Consider the following 23,852-nt stretch of genomic DNA (forward strand, 5'->3'; position numbering starts at 1 on the left):
CTTGTGCAGGCATGTGTTAGGGATGCAGGTGGCGCTGTGGATTAAACCACAGAGCCTAGGGCTTGCCGATCAGAAGGTTGGCGGTTCGAATCCCTGCGACGGGGTGAGCTCCCGTTGCTCGGTCCCTGCTCCTGCCAACCTAGCAGTTCGAAAGCATGTCAAAGTGCAAGTAGATCAATAGGTACCACTCCAGTGGGAAGGTAAACGGTGTTTCCGTGCGCTGCTCTGGTTCGCCAGAAGCGGCTTAGTCATGCTGGCCACATGACCCGGAAGCTGTATGCCGGCTCCCTCGGCCAATAAAGCGAGATGAGCGTCGCAACCCTAGTCGGTCACGACTGGACCTAATGGTCAGGGATCCCTTTACCCTTTACCTTGTGCAGGCATAGGCAAACTCTGGCCCTCCAGATGTTTGGGACTACAATTCCCATCATCCCTGACCACTGGTCCTGTTAGCTAGGGATGATGGGGATTGTAGTCCCAAACATCTGGAGGGCCAGAGTTTGCCTATGCCTGCTCTTGTGCTTTCGCACTGGCATCTGGGTAGCCACTGTGAGAAAAGGATGCTGGACAAGATGGACCACTGCCCTGATCCAGCAGGCTCTTCTTCTGTTCTTACAACCATTGGTTCCAGGTGGGTCACACCACCACCTCTATAAGGGCAGCTGGCACCTCCCCATCACACAACGGCATGTTCACAACACCCTGGGCACCCTGCTCTAGCTATCTTTAACCAGCCCAGGAAGGGCAGGTACCAGGGGAACATAGGGTCAGATGGACTGCTTCAATTATCCTGTCCACTTTCTCACTTATTAAAATATGCTGAGTTTGTGGGAAAACATTGATAAAAGGTACTCAAAATAGCTTAAAAGTTAATTTCAAAACTCCATACAGTTGGCTTTCTCCTTCTAGAAACATTTACAGAGCAACAGAAGCATTTCCAGGTTTTTACCTGATAAACACAGGTATTCAAAATTACTGATTAAGTGTTTATTTGTGCTTAATTTTATCAAAAAAAAGTTTCAAAAGGCATATGAACTAGAAATAGCATACCTTTTTTTTTTTTACATAATTCAGAGATCAATAGTATTTAAAGTAGTTGGAAAGTACACTAACATGGATATACTTTTACAATGGCTTGTTTGAAAATACCTGGAGGCTTTAACATATCCCAAAGGCTTTTCTCATTTGCACAGTAAAGATATTTTTTGTTTGTACCTGAATATTAAAACAGAGAATGTTGTTACAGTCACCAGATAAGAACTGCAACGAATGCTGAAAAGTGAAATCTATTTTGTGTATCTCAGGAATCAACGCTACAGACAATGAGGTTCCAGTTTCATTTTGAAATTTTTAGGGCAGTTCAATCCCTATTTGGGAACATGAAAGAATTCTGAAAAGGAAAAAGTTACTTTCTTCAGTTGCAAAATATTTCCACATCAAACCAGTACAAAGGTATAATTCCCCAAAAGATTTTTCAACTGCACAGCTTAATTATCATAGTCTCATAAAAATGGATATTTAAAAGTGTTGCAAATAAGTCTACTGAAATATTAATTGGTTAAATAAAAACAATTAGACTAAATAAAGAATGCCTAAAAAAGACAGGCCTTTTTTTTGGTGGTGACCATCTCAGGTATGGAAACATTAATATAGGGCCAAAAAAAATTCCTAATTTCATGTGTACATTAAATAATGGGGTCTGAACAAGCACAATGAGATCATAGGGTCATAGAAAATAGTTCAGTTACCCAAGGTGCAGCAACTGTGAAAAGGGCTAATTTGGTGCTAGAGATCATTAGGAACAAAATTGAAAACAAAAGTGACAAGGTTCATGACCGTTAGAGGGAGCTAAACCAGTACAGTATGCTGGTTCAGACAATGTGCAAACCAAACCGTGGTTCAGCTCAGTGTAGTGCAGCAGAAGAGAGACCAGGGATGAGCAAAGCAGCCATAACCTCTTCTCTCAGAGCCCATACATTTGAATTAAGCTATGGTTTGGTTTAGCATGATGTGTGAAGCAGGCCAATGTCTGGCCCAAATTCACCCCATAAGATTCATAGTTCAGTGGGATTTTGATCTCAGATTTCCCTAGTCCTAGTCCCACACTTTACAACTATACCTTATTGGTTCTCATATTATTTCTTCATACCTTATTGGTTCTCATATTATTTCTTCACTCAGGAAAAAAAAGGACTATATGTTTTCAACAATTAAGGTCCGTATATTTAACAAGCAAGTATTCCAACATCTCAGAAAGTGGCATTCTTAAGTCATTTTAATGATGGTGGTGGTAGTAGTGGTATTTATTTATATCCTGCCATGTTCCCTGATGGGAAAAACAATTATTAACAGAATTAACATTATATTCGTAATGTATTTTTGTTGGTGTTTGTCCTTTAATGCTATGGTCTGTCGGCTACGCAAATAAAGTCTATTCTTCTATTAACAGAATTAAATCTCTCCCTCTATATATAATTACTAAAATCATACTAGATGACACTTGGGATTCATTTCAGCTCTAGAGTTCTATGGTTCAATAATAATAATAACAACAACAACAACGTTTTAAAACCAACTTTTGTCACTTTAAAATTTTTATAACGTATCTAAAACAAAGTATCAAGAGATGAATGCTATGGCTACAACATTTATCTGGCTGATAGGCTAGGATAAATCAGGTCAAAACCTTCTGATCAACTGAAAAATTAATCAGGCAGAAGATAGATAGATAGATAGATAGATAGATAGATAGATAGATAGATAGATAGATAGATAGATAGATAGATATAGATGATAGATACACACACACACACACACACACACACATACACACACACTGCAAATGGCAAGTGTCATCAAAAAGTATTCACCCTTCGCTTACACAATAGGAGTGCTTCTTCTAAGATGAGATAGTAGAATGATGCCTGCTGTGAGAGATACATGCATCATCTTACCTTCACCCCACAACTGATTTCTGTCTTTAGACGTATTGTTGATCATATGCAAATTCAATTTAATTAATCAATCAACTAACACTCATGAAATTTATGGACTAAGATTCCTTTAACCAAATGGCAGCCCTAAATATAACTAGGCCTGTCACCTTCAATAAGTCAGCACTGATCTCCTGAATACATGGAGAACGGAGTTATTCAACTGTATTGTACGACATCATTTCTGCCCTCTCTGTATGGCCAGCTACCTAGGGCAAACCCTTTCTCATATCTGAGAAAGGAATGATATGTTCAGGCCTGAACATGCAATATCTAAAATAAAGGGCAGTCAGACACAGCATCCCTGCGTGCATGAGCCCAGACCTTCCTGTGTTGAGCACGAAAAGTCTGAAGCATTTAAACGGGACTATAACTCTCCATCCAATGGGGGACTGTGCTTTATCAATGTCTCAAACTGTGCAGAGTTTTTACCACTATTCAAGCAAATCTACGCAAAAGCCTACATGGGAAGGTCAATGTTAATGTGCATGAGGATGAATGAACACGAGGATGTTTTGGTTGCCGCTTGCATGTGCACCCTGTCCTCACTCTTAAGCATTGCATGTTCAGGCGAACACTTGAACATGACTATAATTAAAAGAGAAAACAACACAAAGAGAAAAATCACCCATACTCACCTTTCGACAACCATACTGACTGCTTGTGTCAGATCTGGGTTTGCGACCTGAAGACGTTTCCATAAAGACCACACAAATTCTTTATCAGCCTAATAATACAAACATAAAATGAAAGCGTGAAACATGTTGACACTACATTATAAGCCATACAAAACCTCTACTACATGCAGGTCCTGGTTACCAAACACAATGTGTTCCTGGAAATAATTCATTGTGTGAGCATTCACATATCAAGTCCATGGTTTCCACTGATTCCTATGGGAACATTTCTAATCAAGGATTTGTCCGATCTCCCCCTGCCCTACTCCAGTTTCTTCATCCCCATCATTTCAGTTCCCTACATCATTTGCTGAACCCATCCCACTTCTTTTAACCAGTCTATCTCCTAAGAGTCTTTTTTATTTTTATTTTTTAAAAAGAGGCATTTACAAGACTTACAAGGTAGCCAGATGTAGAAAAGCTACACCTGCTGAAATTCCCTCTTAAATACAAAGGCTAAAGGTCTGTCTGCTTTTGTGGTGGGCCACCATACTTTGCCTGCCCAGCATTTCAGCTTACTCCATCCCCAACAATAAATATCATTTCCTAGAATCACAGACATCCTAAGAATTCTAAGTTCTAATGGCTAGGAACTCAGAAAGGCAAGCAACAGGGCACATCCAGCCAGTGTAGTGTAGTGGTTAAGAGCAGTGGACTTGTAATCTGGTGAACCGGGTTCAATTCCCTGCTCCTCCACATGCAGCTGCTGGGTAACCTTGGGCTAGTCACACTTCTCTGGAGTCTCTCAGCCTCACTCACCTCACAGAGTGTTTGTTGTGGGGGAGGAAGGGAAGGACATTGTTAGCCACTTTGAGATTCCTTAGGGTAGTGATAAAGTGGGATATCAAATCCAAATTCTTCTTCCTCTTCTTCATATGTATAGAGGGCATGAAAAATTTGAATATCTGAACTACGTTCTAACTGAAAATACCCAAAATGTTTGCTATTAAATATTCTTAATTTTATAAGAAGCATTTGGACTAATAAAAGTAGTGATATTAGCTGGCAATTGTTCAGAATAAAACATCGTAAAGGCTTTTTATAAAATTCCTTGCACAATTAGCCTCTTGGTAAGATGGCTCTCTAAACGGTTTTGAGAGCCAACTAATTTTTTTCTGAAGCAAGACAAAACCTCCCGTCTGAAATTGGCACAGCAGCCCAGCTCTACAGCTGTCAATGCCTGGGATATATCAATCTTCAATGTACCCAAGGACTGTTCTGTCTACTCTGCGTATGTTAACGGCACAGAGAGGTCAGCTGAGGTGTACCTTGAGCAGCTGAGAACTTATCTGTGCAGGACAGAACACAGATGTCATTCGGAGGTTCCCTCAAATTTCCTCATTAAAAATAAAATTACCCACACTACCACTGTGTGTCAGAAAGAGAAGCTGCTCACTTTGGGAATGTGTGTGCAGGCTGGAAAGAGAGATGTATAAAACATAAATATTTAGAGTGCTTTGGGAACTATATTGAAAGTGAGATGCTCTTCCCAGTGCAGCAAAGCATCTGCAATGATTGCAGGTCAGGCCTCGCACTGGAAAAGTGACAGTTATGAAAGAGAGAGACAATGGGATTGTGCTTCAGTCAAGAGTGAAAATAATTATACCTCATCATCGTCATGTTAGCAGACATATGGAAATGCAGAACAACCCAGCCTCTGATCCCTGCTACTATTGAATACGGTCGTGTCATAATAGGAACAGAGCAGATCCCTACATGCAATATTCAGACATATACCTTCCCTCCCGCCCCACGAAAAGCCCATACGCTATGAAAAGGTAAAAACATCAACATTTATTTAAGACTTCAGTTTAGTACTGTAGGACTATTCAGCCCTCAGCATTTGAGCCCTGGCCTTGAAAACATTTCAGGAGATGCTCACCCTAGACACACATTTTCCACACTTCAGATAGCCGACACAAATTCTTCTCGTAAATTAAAACTGGAACACTGTACTCTTTCAGTTGAAAAGATTTTGAGTGTCAGCACCGGAATGACTCGCCTTCAGAGAACTACACACATGCATGCACCAAAAACATGTTTCTGTGGTGGTCCCTATACTGAGTGGGCCTCTTGCAAGAACAGGTAATTCTACTGTGTCCAATCACACCAAAGGAGGACGTGAGAAGAGGCCTGCTATAAGGCCAAAGGCCCATCTAGTCCAGCATCCTGTCTTGCAGTGGTCAACCTGATGCCCAGAGACCTTACAAGCAGCACGTAAGTGCAGCAGCTCTCTCCCTACTTGTGCTGCCCAGCCTCTGGCAGTGGAGGCAGAACACAAGCACCATGGCTAGCAACCTCATCCTCCATGAATGTGTCTAATCTTCTTTTAAAGCCACCCAAGTCAGTGGCCATCACTGCTGTTTTTTAATACATAGATAGATAGATATAGATAGATAGATGATAGAGATGATAGATAGATAGATAGATAGATAGATAGATAGATAGATAGATAGATAGATATAGATAGATATAGATAGATATAGATAAACACATACAAAATACTGTAAAAGTAATAAGTGTAACCAAAAGGCTTATACCATGTTGAATAAAAAATAACTGCTTTAATGAACCGTTATGGACTCTCCGTTTGTGTGTCAAATATTCAGGCAGTGCAATGTCCCATACTTGTGCTAGCCACTTCTCTTGGGAAGGAGTTGGACTTCCAATGGGAGGTCACCAACAATCTGGCTGAAGCAAGAAGCATAAATACAAGAGGTTTGTGCACAATAGGCTCCTACTTCTCACAGGAGCAAATTCCCTAGTTTAGCTATGAACTGTGTGAAAAAGTACTTTCTTTTGCCTGTCCCAAATCTTCCAACATTTAGCTTCATTGGGTGGTACCAAGTTCCATTGTTACGAGACAGGAAGGAAAAACTTCAGGTATTTTTCCCTCTCTCGGGGAAAACTGAGATGTGGCAAAATTAGCCACTGTAAGGAGCGGGGCCAGAACAGAGATGGGAAATCTTGGGTCTGCGGGCAAATGCAGCCTTCGAACCCTTTCTCTCCAGCTCGTGGCTCAATTGACATACCATGAGCTTTCTCCACAGGCCACAAATCACAACACCTCCCTCCTTGAATCCTTCTACCTGGCTGGAATGTGTCCCTGTATTATGAAGTTCTCTTGTAAAGAAGGCAAAACTTGCTGTTTTCCTTTTACATGCATAATTCAATGGTGATCAAATATTCAATCTCTGGAAAGCCCCTGCTTCCATTCAGTACAGTGCAATTGTTATTGGTTTTTGTTATTTTGAATTTCCTGGCATGTTCTGTATTTTGTACTTTTGTACATCAAATGTTCTCTATTTTTATGTTTTGAATGTCTGCTGTAAGCCGCTTTGGACACAGCTCATTGTAGAAAAGTGGTGTATAAGTGAAACAGACTGATCCATCCTCACTGTATACATTGCAGCAGCCTTTGGCTATAAGAAATAAACTTGACTGGCTGACTGACCCATCCATCTTGCCTATCTGAATGAAGAAATGGAAACGTGTGAGAAAATCTCTTAGTTTCACCTGGAATGTAGCCTACAGTACAAAGAGTCACATCAACTGATTCACTTTTGCCTCTTGCCCCACCAACCCTTTGAAGGTTCCCCTGGAGGGACTGCAGGTTCTCACCTTGGTGAAGTTGGCTGCTATTTATTCACTTACTTCCAGCAGCACAAAAATCCCTCCGCCTGGCTCAAAGTTTTGGAGCTACTGATCTAGACCAAGTGAAAAGCACACAGAGTCATGGCTATGGTGAAAAGCATTCTAAAATTAAATGCAGCTCAGAAGCACACTATTCTATCAATTTCCATTATTCCTGAACACACATACACACACTACTACTGTTTTCCTACAAGAAAAATGTGAACTGTTCTGATACTCTCTCATCAATCCGGTTTCCCGGTGTGCTAATTGAGCCAGAAGCAGAATACTGATACCTCTATTCACATAGAGACACTTCAGAAGCAGAAAGTATTATTTACATTAATATCATGCCCACACTTATTCTACTGAGGATGCCAAAGATCTCGGGAGGCAACCCTTACACACAAACACTCAGCCATGAGCTCCCTCCAGGCCTCTTGTTTTCCTAAGCTCAAAGCATCCAGGTCCCTTCATTTTTTTTTAATTTGCAGCTGCTAAGCAAGAAACCTAAGCAGCAAAGCCTCCCAGGAGCAGCATGGAGACCTTCAACAAGAGCAGTCTCTTTCAGGGGCATGCAGGCAACACTCTGTCCCAGAGTCAGCGTTAGTCCCAGGCACATAGCCCAAGACATACCCAAATAAACTAAAATTCCTGACCAAGTTGCAGTCAATGATATTCCAAGATACGCAGGAATGAAATCCAACTGGTGTCCTCAGGCTCACAGAAGGTATTTTCATCCAGCAAGTTATTCATTGTTTTATTCCATTTCTGTCCTAGCCTTCCTCCACAGCAGCTCTGCTAACACTCCCTGGTGTCAGGTGTGTGTGTGCAGGAGCCAGGCCCTGTGACCAGGCCTGTGGCCTTCCTAAGTCTGTTATGAAGAGGCAAGGCACGGCTGCACAGGTGAGGCCGATTGGTTACTCACAGCACCTGGTGGCAAGAGCTGGGAAGGGATATAAGGTCAGCATTTCCCTTCAGCTCTTTGCCACAGCACATTTCCTGCCTTGCTGTGTTTGGTACCTTGACTCCTTGCTCCTCTGACCCTTGCCTTCATGACTCCTTGCTCCTTGGCTTCTTGACTCCCAGCTCTCTGACCCTCAGACTCTTGGCTTCCTGACTCCTGGCTTCCGGACTCCTGTTTCTGCTCCAACCCCGCCATCTTGCCCCCGGTCCTGACATCCCGAGCCGGGACTTCGATCGCCCGTGAACTGGACCGTGACACCTGGAACCCCCTGAAGGTTGACTGACACACCAGAATAGGATGGAAGACAGTGGTGGGGCTGCAGGGGGAATGGCAGAAAATGCCTTCCTTCATCTTGTGTTAGTGGAGGTGTCTGCTGTATCCAAATCCTTCCATGAGCATAAGGATACCAGCTGGAATCCACCCAAGGCACATGAGCCAAGCCCAGAACTCCATAAAAACAGAACAGCTGGATCAGACCAAATGCCTATCTAGTCTAGTACTCACAGTACTACCACCCAGATGCCTCATGTGGGGCATGAGTGCAATAGCACTCTCCCAGCGTTTAAAATTCAGCAGGCGCCAGGCACATTTTGCACCTGGATATCGGCCAATTGCAACCAAGATGCCCGGGTGCCAGGATGGGACCTGACATTTCTACCATCTGGTGGAAATGTTAGAAACTGGGATAGAAAAGCTAGGAGACAAATGGCTTCTGGGACCTGGGTTGTGGGCACCAAAACAGACTGTCTAGTCACCATTTGGGGGGGGGGGGGTTGCCACACTTTCCATTTATTATTTTGATTAGCATGAATTAATATACAATTCACCTAAGTGACACATTGTTGATACCACATTTTAACCAAAATTGTTAATAAATGTTTAATTTGGTGTTTGCAATAAAAATATTGGTACCATACTTCAGTTTTCAAAACACTCTTTGTTGTTAAACTCCTTAACATATACTTTGAGGCTTCAAAGCAGATACATTTCAGGAATACCCAAGTGTCCGCCAGGCGCAGAAAATGGCACCCACTTTTTTACGTGCACGCAAATGGAGAATCTTTAGGTCAAAATGTGCCTGGCACCCTGCTAATTTCGAACCCTGTCTGGAGGTGCATGCCTGGAGATCATTAGATCTTGACTGTTTTCACACACGAGCAGCACATCCTGTAGAATTCTATCGGTTATATTTTATCTGCACAATCAGAACGAGTTTCAGGAACCAAAAAGTTGTACTGAAAAATATGACTTGCGAGCCATCTGACCCCAAACTGGCAACTAGGCATTCCATTTTTGCAACTGCAGCCCTGGTTTAAGGAGCCATTTGGCAACTATCTTGTATATCTGAGTTTCTAACATTGCACTCTCCTGGAAATCCAGCCACTTTAAGATTCACTGCAAACAGGCAGGGAATTCTTGGCTGCACAGAACAAATCTCCAAGGGAAGATGGAAAACTTGCAAAGTCCTGGTATCCGGACTGGCCAACTGAATCAGGCTGTATTTTTTTGCCCTTTTTCCTGACCTGATCCCAGAAAAAAGTGAGGACCAGGCTAAGGGACCATCTCAGTGTCACTTAACTTATTGATTTATTTTAACAATTTATAACCCACCTTTTCTTTTAAAAAAAAAAAAATAGTCCAAGACAGCTCATCTAAAGCAATATTTTAAAAATAATATTATTACAGCCAGTTCATATTGCTGCAAATCTCTTAGATCCAAGATTCAAACGCAGCATGTTAATTAAGACAGCACTACTACTATGCTTGACTGGATTACTAAACAAACAGAGCTCTTAGGACTTGATCTTGAAAAAGCACTTTCAAATGCTGCAGAATAAAGAACACTTTCAAGTATTTACTTCAGGAGAGCTAGCCAGGAATTTGGCAAACACATTGCCCCTGCAACATAGCTGCAAGGTTTGCTCAACACAGCTTGACTCCTCTTGCTTCTCACTTGCCTCACAGAGTGAAAGAAACTGATGAACATTTGAAAAAATACACAAAACAATTGAAACAGGCCACCTGTGAAAGAGCTTAGAAGCACATTTCAGTTCATGTAAATCTTCCATTCTATAGTCCAGTGTTTCCCAACCGGTGTTCCGCGGCACACTAGTGTGCCGCGAGACGTTGCCTGGTGTGCCGTGGGAGGGAGGCGGGTGAGTCGGGCGGCGAGAGGCGGGGCGGCGGCGGCGGCATCTCCTGCTGGATGCAAATCCAAACATGGCGGGCGCCTCCCTCGCTCCTTTGTAGGCGGACCATCGAGAGAGAAAGAAAAGGAGGCGAAAGAGCGAGAGAAGGTGCCTGCGCGGAAAGAGGAGCAAGCAGTGCGCCTGCGCGCCGCGGCGCCCGAGTGCAGTGAAATTCCGTGAACAGGGGAGGGGGGCTGGAAAAGAGAGAAAGGAAAGATTTTTCATTTTAAAAAAAAAAAAAGGAAGAGGGAAAGAAGAGAAAAAGCGGCAGAAGCTGAGGGGAAGGTTTCCGTGAGGGAGAGAGAGAGAGAAACGCGGGGCTGGCGGGACCCCTCCTCTTCCGCCACGTGTCGCCCGCCACCGCCTCAGAATCTCCTCAGGAGCGGCGGCGGCTGCTCCCCCTCGCCCCCTTCCTCCCCCCCAGCCCCCTCCCAACCCCGGACGAGGGACGCGAGGCGGCGCCGCTGAGAGGACGGGAAGGCCCCCGGCGGCGGGGTCGGCTCGAGCAAGGAGGGGCGAGCGCTAGCCGGCTGGCTCTAGCCCGGCAGGAGGAGGAGGAGGAGCACGCCGTCGCTTCCACAGCAGCCGCCCCACACTCCCCTCCCCGGGCACCGGCGGGGAGAATGACGGAGCTCCAGTCCGCGCTGCTACTGCGGAGACAGCTGGCAGGTCGGTCCGTCCGTCCGTCGGGGCAAAACACACCACAGCGCAGGCAGGGGCAGGCAGGCCCGTCTCTCCCTGCCCCCCCTTGGACCTGGCCGGCCTGGGGTTTGCACCCCAAACATTCATGTCCACCCCAGCTACACAAGCCACACCTTGCTCTCAGTTCGATCTGTCAAATAACTCACCTATCATTCACATAAAGAACCTAGTCTATCCTCAAACGTCAGAATGTACCTCCTCTCTAGCTTCCCCCACTTCATCTAGGCACTTTCAGCCCTTACTTAACCCACCCCAGCCTGCTTACTCTTCCTTCATTTGCTATAAAAACTAAATACAGAGAGAGACTGAGAGCTGTTGACGAAGAGCTACGTGTGTGTCTTTCTTCGATTCCAGCCAGAATATCAGCTTTGTGTTCAGCCAAACAGGCCCAGGTTGCGCACTGAATAAAGTATTTTATAATTTTTCATATTTCTGTTTACTTACTATTTCATAATAAAGTAATTATAAAATACTTTCTTTGTGTTTATTTGATTCCTATTAAAGAGAGTTACTTTATATATAGTCAATATAGGCACAGAGTTAATTTTTTAAACATTTTCTAATGGTGGTGTGCCTCGAGATTTTTTTCATGAAACAAGTGTGCCTTTGGCCAAAAAAGGTTGGGAAACACTGCTATAGTCTATGAAGCTTCAAGTAAATGCTCAGGCCCACAAGCAAATATGTACATCTTTCAGACTGGTTTTTGTTAGAAAAATAGACGAGCGAGGGAGTAGAAGCTATATTCAACAAGGCTTGGGATAGTTTGTGGAGAATAAGGCTATCCATAACTACTGACCATGATGCCTATACTTCTGAATACTAGTGGCTGGAAATCAAGCAAGGGGAGTATGCTGTTGAGCTCAGGCCCTGCTTACAGACCTCCTGTGGGCACCTGGTTGAACACCATGAGAACTTGCTGCTGGACTGGGTGGGCCACGGGCTATTCTTATGCAGCCACCCTCCCATTGATGCACATTCTACTCACTTGTGACCGTGTATATGCACGGCATCAGGAAATACTTCAAACCTGGAAATGGTGAGAGAGCTGGAGAGTCCTCGTAGCTCATGAGAAGACCCTCCCTGGAGCCCAAAGAGAACGTTGGTGAGGGCGGATGAAGCCCCAAAGAGACCAGAGGCACAGGGGAGCTTGTTTACGCTGCTCAGCCTCCCTGCCTAACAGATGATGTGCAGGGTAGTGCAGCAGCAGCAACAGCAACTGCTTTCCCCCGCATCTTCCACCCTCCTGCCGGCCCCAGAGCTCCAATTCTAGTTGCACATATTTTTGGATACAGTATTTTTGATATGGATTGAAGAAAGTGTGGCAGAGAGGGCATTTAAAACATGTTTAGGGGGTGCTCCCAACTCTACGCAATTTCACTTATGTGCGTGGGGGCCCAGAACCTAACCGCTGTGTAAGTGGTAAGTGTCCTGTGTTTTGATTTGGTTTAGACAAAACACTAAGCCATAGGTTGTAGTTTATCTGCACAAGGCTCACATACATTCAACTTCCCCATCTCCTCTCCGCCTTTGGCACAGCAGCAAGGACACCAGAACATGAGGAGTGCCCTGCTGGATCAGGTCATAGGCCCATTTAATCCAGAAAGCATCCTATTCTCAAAAGTGGCCCAAAAGAAGCTTGTGGGATGCTTTTACTTCTGTTGTGAATTAACAGTGGATTATTGTCAAGTCGAGACGTGGGTGGCACCATGGGTTAAACCACAGAGCCTAGGACTTGCCGATCAGAAGGTCGGCGGTTCGAATCCCCGCGATGGGGTGAGCTCCCGTTGCTCGGTCCCTGCTCCTGCCAACCTAGCAGTTCGAAAGCACGTCAAAGTTCAAGTAGATAATTAGGTACCGCTCCGGCGGGAAGGTAAATGGCGTTTCCGTGTGATGCTTGGTCATGCTGGCCACATGACCCGGAAGCTGTACACCGGCTCCCTCGGCCAATAAAGCGAGATGAGCGCCGCAACCCCAGAGTCGGCCACGACTGGACCTAATGGTCAGGGGTTCATTTACCTTTACCTTTATTGTCATGTCTGGATCAAAACTATGCTAAGTCTCTACCATAGCTTAGAGAAATATGTTACACCATGGTTTGAGGTTGTCGTGTCCCCCCCCCCGCAAAAAAATATAATAGTCAAAATTAACCAAAGTTGCCCTAGTGCTTCCACACACTGGCAGGGCCTGCCCATATCTTGGGTCTTGGGTCTGCTAGCTATTAGCTGGGCTGACTCAGATTACGGCACTTACTGGGATATGTTTTGGGGTTGTCATTTTGTTTCTATTTTCTTGTTCACTTTAGCCATTAAGATAGGCTATAAGTTTTTGAATAAAGATATGGATTGTACCCTCAATGAGTTACTGTTTCAGAGAACTCAGCATGAACAAATGAAACCTAGTGAAAAAATACATAGAATACCGAAACTACATACATCCCTATGGGTTAACACAGCTATCTTCTAGGTGAGCAAAACTTGAGAAATCAGGATTTCTGCATTTGATCACTGGCTCAGGGAACGGAGTGGATTCTAACGGTCAGAACATCCATCGGACTGATGGGAATCTTTTATTGTTCCTTGCTTCCTAATGATGCTCAGCATTTGCATAGTGTTCATCTGTCTGTAAATTTCAAAGCTGTTTTCAATGTAGAATTTCTGTGAAATCCCAGGATACAGATAGCCTAGCCAAACATATATACTTGGCACATTCTTTTGAGAGTTGATGTGGCTAAATAGAGAAAATTTAACTGTTAAGCACTCTGTAGCTCACTGCAGTGTTGGAACATCATTTATCTGACAACTAATTCAAGAGGCAGAAAATCTGCATTAGGATCTATAGAGAGCCACAGCTTTGGTGATAAGCCACTGATAGAACCACTGATAAGCCTCATAGATCTCAATCCACTATAGCTGCAAAACCTAGGATCAAAGACAAGAATCACTTTAGGAACTATGTGAAACAATCCTACGTACTTAGATTGTGCTAAAGGATGGGCGATATTCAATTGCGCAACAAACTTCTGCTCAAGCAAACAGGGCTTCCTTTTCCTTTTCCCCTCTTGTAGCACTCAAATTCTGCTCTAGAGCATTGGGGTGTTTTCTGGATGGGGGAGAAAGCATCAATAGGAAGAGAGGGAGGGGAATGTCTTATAACCTTATAACAATAGGATTAGAAACTCAGAAAATAAGCTTGTATTGGCTTAACACTTCACAGAATTTTTTCAAGAATAAAATTGGGGTGGTTGTCACACTGTGTATACCAACTTGTGCTCCTTGGAGGAAAAGTGAAATTTAAAACAAAACTCATTCCATCAATATGAGAAAGTCAGGCTAATAATTTGGGACTAACCCTTTCCTCACAAGTGTTGGAGAAAGCCACTTCTGTCCCACACCCTTCCAAGCATATAATTCCTTGAATAGGCTCGGAAATGACAAATGACAATATTCCACAGGTCTTGGCAACATACTGAAAATATCTGAAATACTAAGGAGAAGAAAAAGGAAATGGGAGGAGCAGTCATGGTAAAAAAAAGTAGCTTTCAACTCTAAGGACCCTGGCCCTAACCAAATGAAAACTATTCAAAACCGATAATCGTGTTGTATATACTGTATCTGTACTTTGGGAGAAGAGGAATGAAGAAAAATATTGCAGGTGCTTTGCCACCGTCTGGCAAGTGACAATGGTGTACAGATAGAATAAGCTACTTCAAATTTCAACTAGCTTTTCATAAAAATGTTAAAGAATTATGAGCACTGAAGAGTTTATGATCTCACTGCTGAGGTGGTCCTTGTTGACATCAATTTTGTATCAAAGTTTCCATATTTTTAAAGCTTGCATTTGCAAACATGTAGCATCAAAGACAAATAACACTCCCAGTGGGTTCAGGCTTGATGTTCAGCTGTTTCAGAAAGAGAACATGCATGTTTCAGGGGATGGCTGAATATTCATCATTGTACAGAGCCTGAACACCAGGGTCAATTTGTTTGTATTTAATCCATAATGCACTTTTTTTGAAGGCTACTGGTAGTGTACTAGTAACTAGCCCAATGGTTCCCACTTTTCAAAAAGCCAAGCCATGGACCTCCTACTTGTGAAAATGTTGATATTTCTATGGTAGTTTTTGTTATGTAAATGGTGTCACCATATCCTCCAACACGTCCCAAGGCAAAAGAGGGCCATGCATTTTCAGGGCCGTACACCTATGCAAGTCACATGACACCCACAAGAGCACAGTGCCAGTCCCAGGTTGGCCTAATAAAAGTATGCCCCTAAACATGTGTGTACAGTGGTACTTTAGTTTAAGAACAACTTGGATTAAGAACGCTGCAAACCCAGAAGTAGATGCTTTGGTTTGTGAACTTTACCTTGGAAGCAGAACATGTGCCGCTTCCTGTTGAGTGTATTCCATTTGTAAATTGAGTCCCCCGCTGCTATGGGAAAGCACGCATTGGTTTAAGAACACTTTGGTTTAAGAACGGACTTCTGGAATGGATTAAGTTTATAAACCAAGGTACCACTTTATAGGGTTGCAGCTTTAAGATACATGGCACATATTTTAAAAATGAATAAATACTTGAGTAGATCAGAAGCATGTAAATCCTGAACATCTGAAGACTGTTGGATATGTCTAGCCAAGTATTGTCTATTCTGGCAGGCAGCTGTGTATCTTCCCTATAGGAACAGGACTTGCTTCTTGAGATCCTTTAACTGGAGATGATGGGCATGAAGGTAGGAACTTCTGCATCCAAAGCATATGTTCTATCACTGAGCTGTGGTTGCTTTCCAGTATACCAGATACAAGAAGGCAAAGGTACAATAGCAGGATGTAAGGAAACAGGGAAATTATAGAAAGGTACCGTAAATCACATGTTTGCACATAGCCACTCATCTAGCTGCCTGTGAAGAATAAGTATATCCTTCAAACAACCATGCAGAAGCTTTTCTAAACCAGAATCGCGGCAAATAGCATGCCAAAAATTACTAATGAAAGCTTTTTGAAGGAGGCAGCATTGTATCTCTTGTGGTCTTATCTGCAAGTCAGAGCTCAACGGATTATTTTCATCAGTCCTTACTGAAGATGCTGGAAGAGATTCCTACTTTTGAACAACCACTCCAATGAACTGTGTCAATTGGAGGTGACAAAGGAAGCTGGTTTAGAACTAAATGACAAGTTAAAAAGAAGTCACCAGGGCTGGATGGCATTCACCCAAGAGTTCCTAAAGAGCTCATATGTGAAACTGCTGATCTTTTAACAAAAATATGCAACTTATCACTAAAATAAATCTTCTTAGAAAAGGACTGGAAGGTAGCCAATGCAGCATCAATTTTTTAAAAAGGATCCAGGGGGGATCCACATAATTACAGACCAGTCAGCCTAACATCTGTCCCAGATAAATTCGTAGAAAACAGGGGGTCCCCATAGGATCTGTGTTGGGACTGGTGCTATTTAACTTATTCATAAATGATCTGGAGTCAAGGGAGAACAGTAAAGTAGCCAGGTTTGCTGATGACACTAATTATTCAGGGTAGTACAGATACTGGAAAGTTTGAAAAAGGATTTCTCCAAACTGCTGGATTGGCCAACAAAATGGCAAATAAGTCTGAAAAACAGTAAGTGCAAAAAGCGACGCACATAAATTCTGATGGCTGTGCATACCCAGAAAGTAGGTCTTTAAAGGCATAGCAGAAAGCTCACTGAAAGGGGCAAGTAAAGAAAGTACTAGGAATTATTAGGATATGGGTTGAAAATAAACCAAGAATCACAATGCTGTCAGAGAATTGGAAAATATACCCAAAAAAAGACTTAGATGAAGGAGCCCCCAGTGGCACAATGGGTCAGTGTGTCTGGCTGTTAACCAGAAGGTTGGTGGCTTGAGCCCAACCAGGGACAGCTGTGGGCAGGATTCCTGCATTGCAGGGGCTGAACTAGATGGCCTTGGGGTCCCTTCCAACTCTATAATTCTATGAGGCCAGCTGAGGGGAGTGGCATAAATGCCACTGTGCTGTGAGAGAGGATGTGCCACTAGTGGACTTCTAGGGAAGGACAAGGCAAGGCAGCCTAAGATTCAGAGGATCCAAAGACCCAACATTATCCTGACACATCCACAAATCAGGCTGGGAGCTGACATAGTTAATTTTCCTCATGCTGGTGGCAATTGGGAGAAAGGAAGAGAAAAAGAGAGGGCAGTAACTGGACAGCAGATTCAGGGAACACAAACACAAAAGAAGACTACATGCAATGCATAAATAATGTAAGGAATTCAATGACACACAATGAAGCAATAGCCACAAGATTGGCTTTTTTAATTCACAGATGCATCAGTGGCTATTAGTCATGATAGCTTAAAACAGAAGCTGCATGTTCAGAGAAAGGTGACCTCTGCCTATGAAATAAAATAGGGGATGATCATCATCAAACACTGCATTTGAGATTCTTAGATGCATCTAGCTGCCCTTTGAGAATATGTTTCACCAGCTAGGATTTCTACTTCATCCAGCAAAGGAGTTATTACTGACTTGCAGTACCAGGCTGTCATAGGCAGCAATGTCACACATAATACCAGAAGGCATTTTACATACACCGCTAAAATAAAATGTGGAATTTAAACAACCATACAGAGAGCTTGCAATATGAAAGTGGTATCACATATTTGTATCAGGGAGCTAACATTAGGCTGAGTGAGATGGCAGGTGCAGGGAGCAGTGGTGAAAAGGTGGAGGCGCAAGTCACATGTGCCACCTGGTCTGCCATGTGCCCCCTAAGCTAACCTGTCGTCCCATCCTCAATACTTACTACAGTGGTACCTCAGGATGTGAACGGGGATCCGTTCCAGAGCCCCGTTCGCATCCTGAAAATAACGTAAGACGTGACTGCGTGTCTGCGCAGGTTGCGTTTCGCTGCTTCCACGCATGTGCGTGACGTCATTCTGACCATCTGCGAATGCGCGAGCGGCAAAACCCAGAAGTAACACACTCCATTACTTCTGGGTCGCTGCAGAGCGCAACCCAAAAATACTTATCCTGAAGCGTATTTATCCCGAGGTATGACTGTAATGAGGTTCCATACCTGTGATACGTGCATTTAATAATATTTAACTTTTTCAAGTTGCTCTAGCAGCATTCACATGTAACATTCACCAAGTGGTGGAGTATCTGTGTATACAACAGTGGTGGTGTACAAATCAGTCAGAAGACACTTGCACACAAGCGCAAGTGTAGAACACAGCACCTGTGTTCGGAATAATGTGTGAACAAGCCTTTTATAATGTTCATATGCAGGGGAGTCAACGAGACTGCATGGGAATTTGCCTTGGTACTGGATTTTCTCAAGCAGTGGAACCAAAGCTGCAGACCAAAACGTACTTATGGCAGGCTTCTCAGCTTCCATATGAAAAATCATAAGGCCCTCACGAAGAAAGAAGCCGTCACAATAACTACTTCTTGTTTCCCTTCCTTATAGTGTGTAGCTTGGCTTACTTGCCTGAGTCATCAGGGACTACAGTGGTACCTCTGGTTACAAACTTAATTTGCTCCGGAGGTTCATTCTTAACCCAAAACCGTTCTTAACCTGAGTTGCACTTTCACTAATGGGGCCTTCCACTGCTGCCACATGACTTCTGCTCGCATCCCGGGGCAAAGTTCGCCACCAGGAGCATCTACTTCTGGGTTAGTGGAGCTCGTTACCCGAAGCATTTGTAAGGAGGACAGTATGTAATCCGAGGTTCCACTGTATTTGCTCTGCATTCACTTTTTTGTTCTCCTGGCACACCTGATCCCTCTTCAGCGTGTGGCTCCTACGGCATGCCTGATGGGGCATGCCCAGGGTTCGAGCCCCACAAGGAGTGAAAGATTCCTGCAAAGATAAACCCTGGGGGTCCCAGGACTCATAAATTCTAGGACCAGGCAGAGGGCCTTCTGGGTAGTGGCGCGCTCCCACCAGATGTCAAGAAAATAAACAACTATCTGACTTTTACAAGACATCTGAAAACAGCCCTGTTTAGGGAAGTTTATAATGTTTGATGTTTTATTCTGTTTAATATTCTGTTGGGAGCCGCCCAGAGTGGTTGGGGAAACCCAGACAGATGGGCGGGGTATAAATAATAAATTGTTATTATTGTTGTTATTAATATCATATAATCTCCGGTCTGGAACGAACAAATTCAAAGGTTGGAGAGCCGTCGGTCAGGGATGCTTTAGCTGAGATTCCAGCCTGGTATTGGGGGGGGGGGGTTGGTCTAGATGACCTCTGGGTAGATTTCCCCACTCTACAATTCTAGGACTCATAAATTCTATGACCAGGCAGAGGGCCTTCTCGATAGTGGCGCCTGCCCTGTTGAAGGCCCTCCCATCGGATGTCAAGCAAATAAACAACTATCTGACTTTTAGAAGACACCTGAAGACAGCCCTATATTGGAAAGTTTTTTAATGTTTGATGTTTTATTGTGCTTTTAATTCTGCTGGGAGCCGCCCAGAGTGGTTGGGGAAACCCAGACAGATGGGTGGGGTATAAATAGTAAATTGTTATTATTATTGTCGTTGTTGTTGTTATCATATATACTCCAGTCTGGAATGAACAAATTCAAAGGTTGGATGTCATTCTATCAGGGATGCTTTAGCTGAGATTCCTGCCTGGCACGGAGGGTGGGTTTGGACTGGATGACCTCTGGGGGACCCTCCCCACTCCAGAACGCTATGATTCAGTGACTCTCCTTCCTTGGTGGTTTTTAAGCAGAGGTTGGATGTCCTTCTGTCAGGGATGCTTTAGCTGAGACTCCTGCCTGGTCGGGGGGCTGGGGTTGGACTGGATGACCTCTGGGGACCCCTCCCCACTCCACACAAAGCTGCGCTATTTTCCCCTGCTGCCTACCTGCCTGCCTGCCGAGTGGATTATGTGTCTAGGAGTGAAGGAGGCCCTCCTCTCCCCCGGCCCCCGAGGCCCTGCGCCCCTTCCTCCTCCTCCGCCCCGGTACCCACCTGGCACTGGCTCAGCTCCTCCGTCAGGCCCCGCACTTCTTCCTCCAGGGCCAAGACCCGCGATGCCGCTGACGCGGCGGGAGCCGGACTCTTCCTCCCTCCTTTGGAAGAAGAAGCCATGCTGAGGAGAAAACCCTTCTTTGGTGGGGGGGAGCGGCAGTTGGGAGGGGGGGAGACTACAAAGATGAACCTTCGCCTCGCGCGCCACTGAAAATCGAAAGCGCGCCTGCGAACCAATGAGACGAAGGGCTCCGCCGAAGCACCGCCTCCTCGTCGCCGTCCCGCCTCCCTCTCGCGTCCTTCTACTGCCCGCTTTTGCTTGCTTTCGAAATGTGTTTCTCCAGAGCGGGAGGGAGGGCGGGCGGCGATAGGAACCACAGGAAAAAGCACGCCGCGTCCCGCATCGCCCGTTTAACGGCTGCAGAGCGGGGATGGAGGGGAGCGGAAGGGGGAAATGCTTTTTCTCTTTTTTTTTTTTAAATGTCCCTGCGTCGCTACAGCGCATGCGCAAGTTTTCGCGCCTCAGACTCCCGCTCTTTTTCCTGTGCGTCTCCTCACTCTGCGCTTTCGCAGCTTCTGTTGCCTCTGAAGAGACACTTGGGACAGAATTTTTTTGGTGTTCTGTTTGGAAATAGGCCCAATTTACACTGAGAGGGATATGGGGAGAAAAGTTATATTCTATTAAATTGCAAAAACTTTCACGTATACACTCCAAAACGTAATAAATTTTCCTTTGGTTCTTTTTCAACTTCCCCACCCGTGTTGTTTTTAACTTCCTCCCCCTTGAACAATTCCTTACCTCAGAGCTTTCCAAATGGTGTTACTAGGTGTGTCCCCACACATTTCGATATTACAATTTATGTCTATGTCCGTATCTCTAATAAGGGGTTAGTTTATAACCTCCAGTTGGCTTGTAAAACCTGAATTCCTGCGTCACGAAATGCTGTGTGTCTAAAAAGTCTGTCAAAAATATGAAAAGTTTGGAAAACTGCCTTACCTGCTGGATAAGGTATATCTGCATATAGAGTGGTACCTCAGATTACATACGCTTCAGTTTACATACGCTTCAGTTTACAGACTCTGCTAACCCAGAATTAGTGTTTCAGATTAAATACTTTGCTTCAGGATGAGAACAAAAATTGTGCTCCGGTGGCGCGGCAGCAACAGGAGGCCCCATTAGCTAAAGTGGTGCTTCAGGTTAAGTACGGTTTCAGGTTAAGTACAGACCTCCGGAACGAATTAAGTACTTAACCTGAGGTACCACTGTACACACTGGGGTTATAACTTTTAGACTTTTTCAAAAAAAAAAAAAGCCTGATTTCCAGTGTAAAAACTTTTGCTTAGAAACACTGAAAGGGGGGCTAATTCTCAGCTGTGAACAAAGGTCACCCCGAAATGAAAAGTCACCCTATATGTAACATTACTACTCATAAGTATTTTCACTTGAAGGCCCCGCTGGAGGGGTCCATGGCAGAGAGGCTGCTCCACAATGGATGGAGGAGAAGGTAGCGCCGACTTCGTGAGTGACAAAAGGTTTGTGTCTGAAGCGGAGATAGAAGAGCGGCGCAAGCGAAGGCAGGAAGAATGGGAGAACGTTCGGAAATCCGAAGACCGTGAAGACTACGAAAGGCTCCAGGAGCGGAAGGACAAAAAGCAGCAGGAGTTTGAGGAGCAGTTCAGGTTAAAAAACATGGTCAGAGGCCTAGACGAAGAGGAGACCAAGTTTCTTGATGAGGTTTCTTGGCAGCAAGCGTTAATAGAGAAGCAGCAGCAAGAAGAGGATCTCAAGGAGCTGAATGAGTACTGTTATGTACTGAAGTACTCACCCTGGGCCAGCAGGGGGATACTGTAGATAGTTTTCACTCAGGTCCGCATATGCAAATAAGGAATTGGAAGTTACGTTCAGTGATTGGATGTGTACAGAAAGTTGTTACTGTTGCTTTGTAGTTGAGCTCTGTATAAGCAGGTTGGCTGAACCCTTCAGCCCAGTTCTGTTCTGGCCTGTGAATAAACAAGAGCCGTTTGAAGAATCGCTGTGCTGTCTGATATGTTCACCCACAACTTAACAAATACAGAAGCACTTTGTCAAAGGTGGGGGTCAGTGCCGACCTGAAGAAGGAGGCAGACAAGAAACTGCCGGCGAAATCAGCAGAAAAGAGCAAGTTCTCACAGGCAAAGCTGTTGGCTGGAGCTGTGAAAAGTTGGAGTTCAGAAGGTGCCAACAGTGTGAAAAGACTGAAACTCGATCCAGATCCTGACCATGACAAGACTCCAGAAAGGCCGCCCTGTGTTCCTCTGAGCAACGGCTCCATGAGCGGCTCTGCCCTCCACTGGCTGCCGTCTGCACTGGGATCCTGCCGGGCCTCGGGGCCTACTCTGGGAGCAGCCAGCTCAGACAGCGAAGGGACCATCAACTCCACTGGGAAGACCGTCTCTCCGTGTTTCGGGGAAGCAACTTCTTTGATGCTCCACTGTAGACGTCTCCCCAGCCCCTTAGAAGCATGGGTAGGGATGCTCGTCATTTCTCTGTTTCCATCCCAACCATCCCCTAGACTCGCAACTTCTGTTCTCCTGTCTCTTTTATTTTCCAGAGAATACCAAAATAATGTACTGAATCAGTCTTTGTGCGTGTCTCTCTTCATATCCCCTGTCCTTCTCTCCGCTCTAAGACTTGTGTTCAGTTTGGAGGGAGTACAGATTAGGGGCATAGCTGTCAACTTTCAGATTTGAAAAAAAGGGATCAGCAGCCTCACCTGTCCCGGGGACAGTCTACGGGATATCTAATGGGATAGCAGTGGGAAACAGCAGGAAACGGCGCTGGAATAAGGGAATTTCCCGCAAAAAAAGGGGAGGTTGACAGCTATGTTTGGGGGAAGACATACATCTTCAATATCCATAAAATCTAGAAAAGCATCCATTGTACCAACAGCAACAAAATACTTGAGGCTTCTGAGGTTTACAGATGAGAACAGGAAATTCCTTGTATTTTTAAAAAGATTCAATGAATGAAAAGATTGTTTGCTGGGGGTGTTCCGAGTTGGTTTTACAAAGAAGCATTTTTAGGGTGTTGCTGTCTGGCAGGTGCTAACATATGGGTTGGATCTCTCTCTCTCTTTAGTCTTTAAGTATTGGTTTTGTTGTGGGGAGAGTGCAAAATCGAGCAGATGGTAATGTGGATTGCCACGACACTGTAACAAAGTTTTAGTGTTGCATCTGATTAAAGAACTCCTAAAAAAATAAATATTTTCACTTTTAAAAACTTTGGGGAACTGTTCATAACTTTTACAGCTACCTGGAAGTTCCTAAAATATTTGAGGAATTTAATATTTGATCAATTATTGTATTTTAATATTTTGCTGGAAGAAGCGTGGTTGGGGAAACCCAGCCAGATGGCCAGGAGTATAAATAATATGTTGTTGTTGCTGCTGCTGTTGCTGTTGTTGTTATACTGTTTAGAATGTTTTAGAAAAATCCAAACATTGGTATTGAGAAAGACGCTTGCCTCAGAAACGAAGACAAACGGCAATCTTGATTTATTAGGTTGTACAAATATTAGAAAATTTGCAAGCTCTATATTACATAATACATTATACAGTTTCATATACTGTACAAAAAATTGATTTATTGATTTTGGGGTGACCCCCCCCGAAAGATTTGGAAGAGGAAGAGGAGGAGAAGGAAGAAGAAGAAGAAGAAGAAGAAGAAGAAGAAGAAGAAG

At 44.2% G+C, this 23,852-nt stretch overlaps 1 protein-coding gene and 1 pseudogene across 4 annotated transcripts in view; one reads left to right on the forward strand and one right to left on the reverse strand.

Moving 5' to 3' along the window:
* Positions 1-20,302, reverse strand: part of CNTLN (centlein) — a 175,818-nt gene extending 155,516 nt beyond the window's left edge. For all 3 annotated transcript variants that reach the window (XR_014163921.1, XM_081893798.1, XM_081893797.1), the window contains exons 1-2: positions 20,135-20,302; positions 3,632-3,720 (exon numbers count right to left, since the gene is read on the reverse strand). Coding sequence is in view for 2 of the 3 variants with exons in the window: in XM_081893798.1 (XP_081749924.1) it covers positions 3,632-3,720; positions 20,135-20,254 (209 nt within the window). In the remaining variant the exon portion in view is untranslated. The remainder of the gene's footprint in view (positions 1-3,631; positions 3,721-20,134) is intronic.
* A 1,281-nt stretch (positions 20,303-21,583) lies between these two features.
* On the forward strand, positions 21,584-22,749 carry LOC309360649 (PSME3-interacting protein-like; annotated as a pseudogene). The gene is made up of 2 exons: positions 21,584-21,952; positions 22,210-22,749. The product of its transcript is annotated as a PSME3-interacting protein-like (transcript).
* The last annotated feature ends 1,103 nt before the right edge of the window (positions 22,750-23,852 follow it).

The sequence above is a fragment of the Podarcis melisellensis genome (assembly GCF_964234715.1).
Source record: "Podarcis melisellensis genome assembly, chromosome: 17".
NCBI classification, from domain to species: Eukaryota; Metazoa; Chordata; class Lepidosauria; order Squamata; family Lacertidae; genus Podarcis; species Podarcis melisellensis.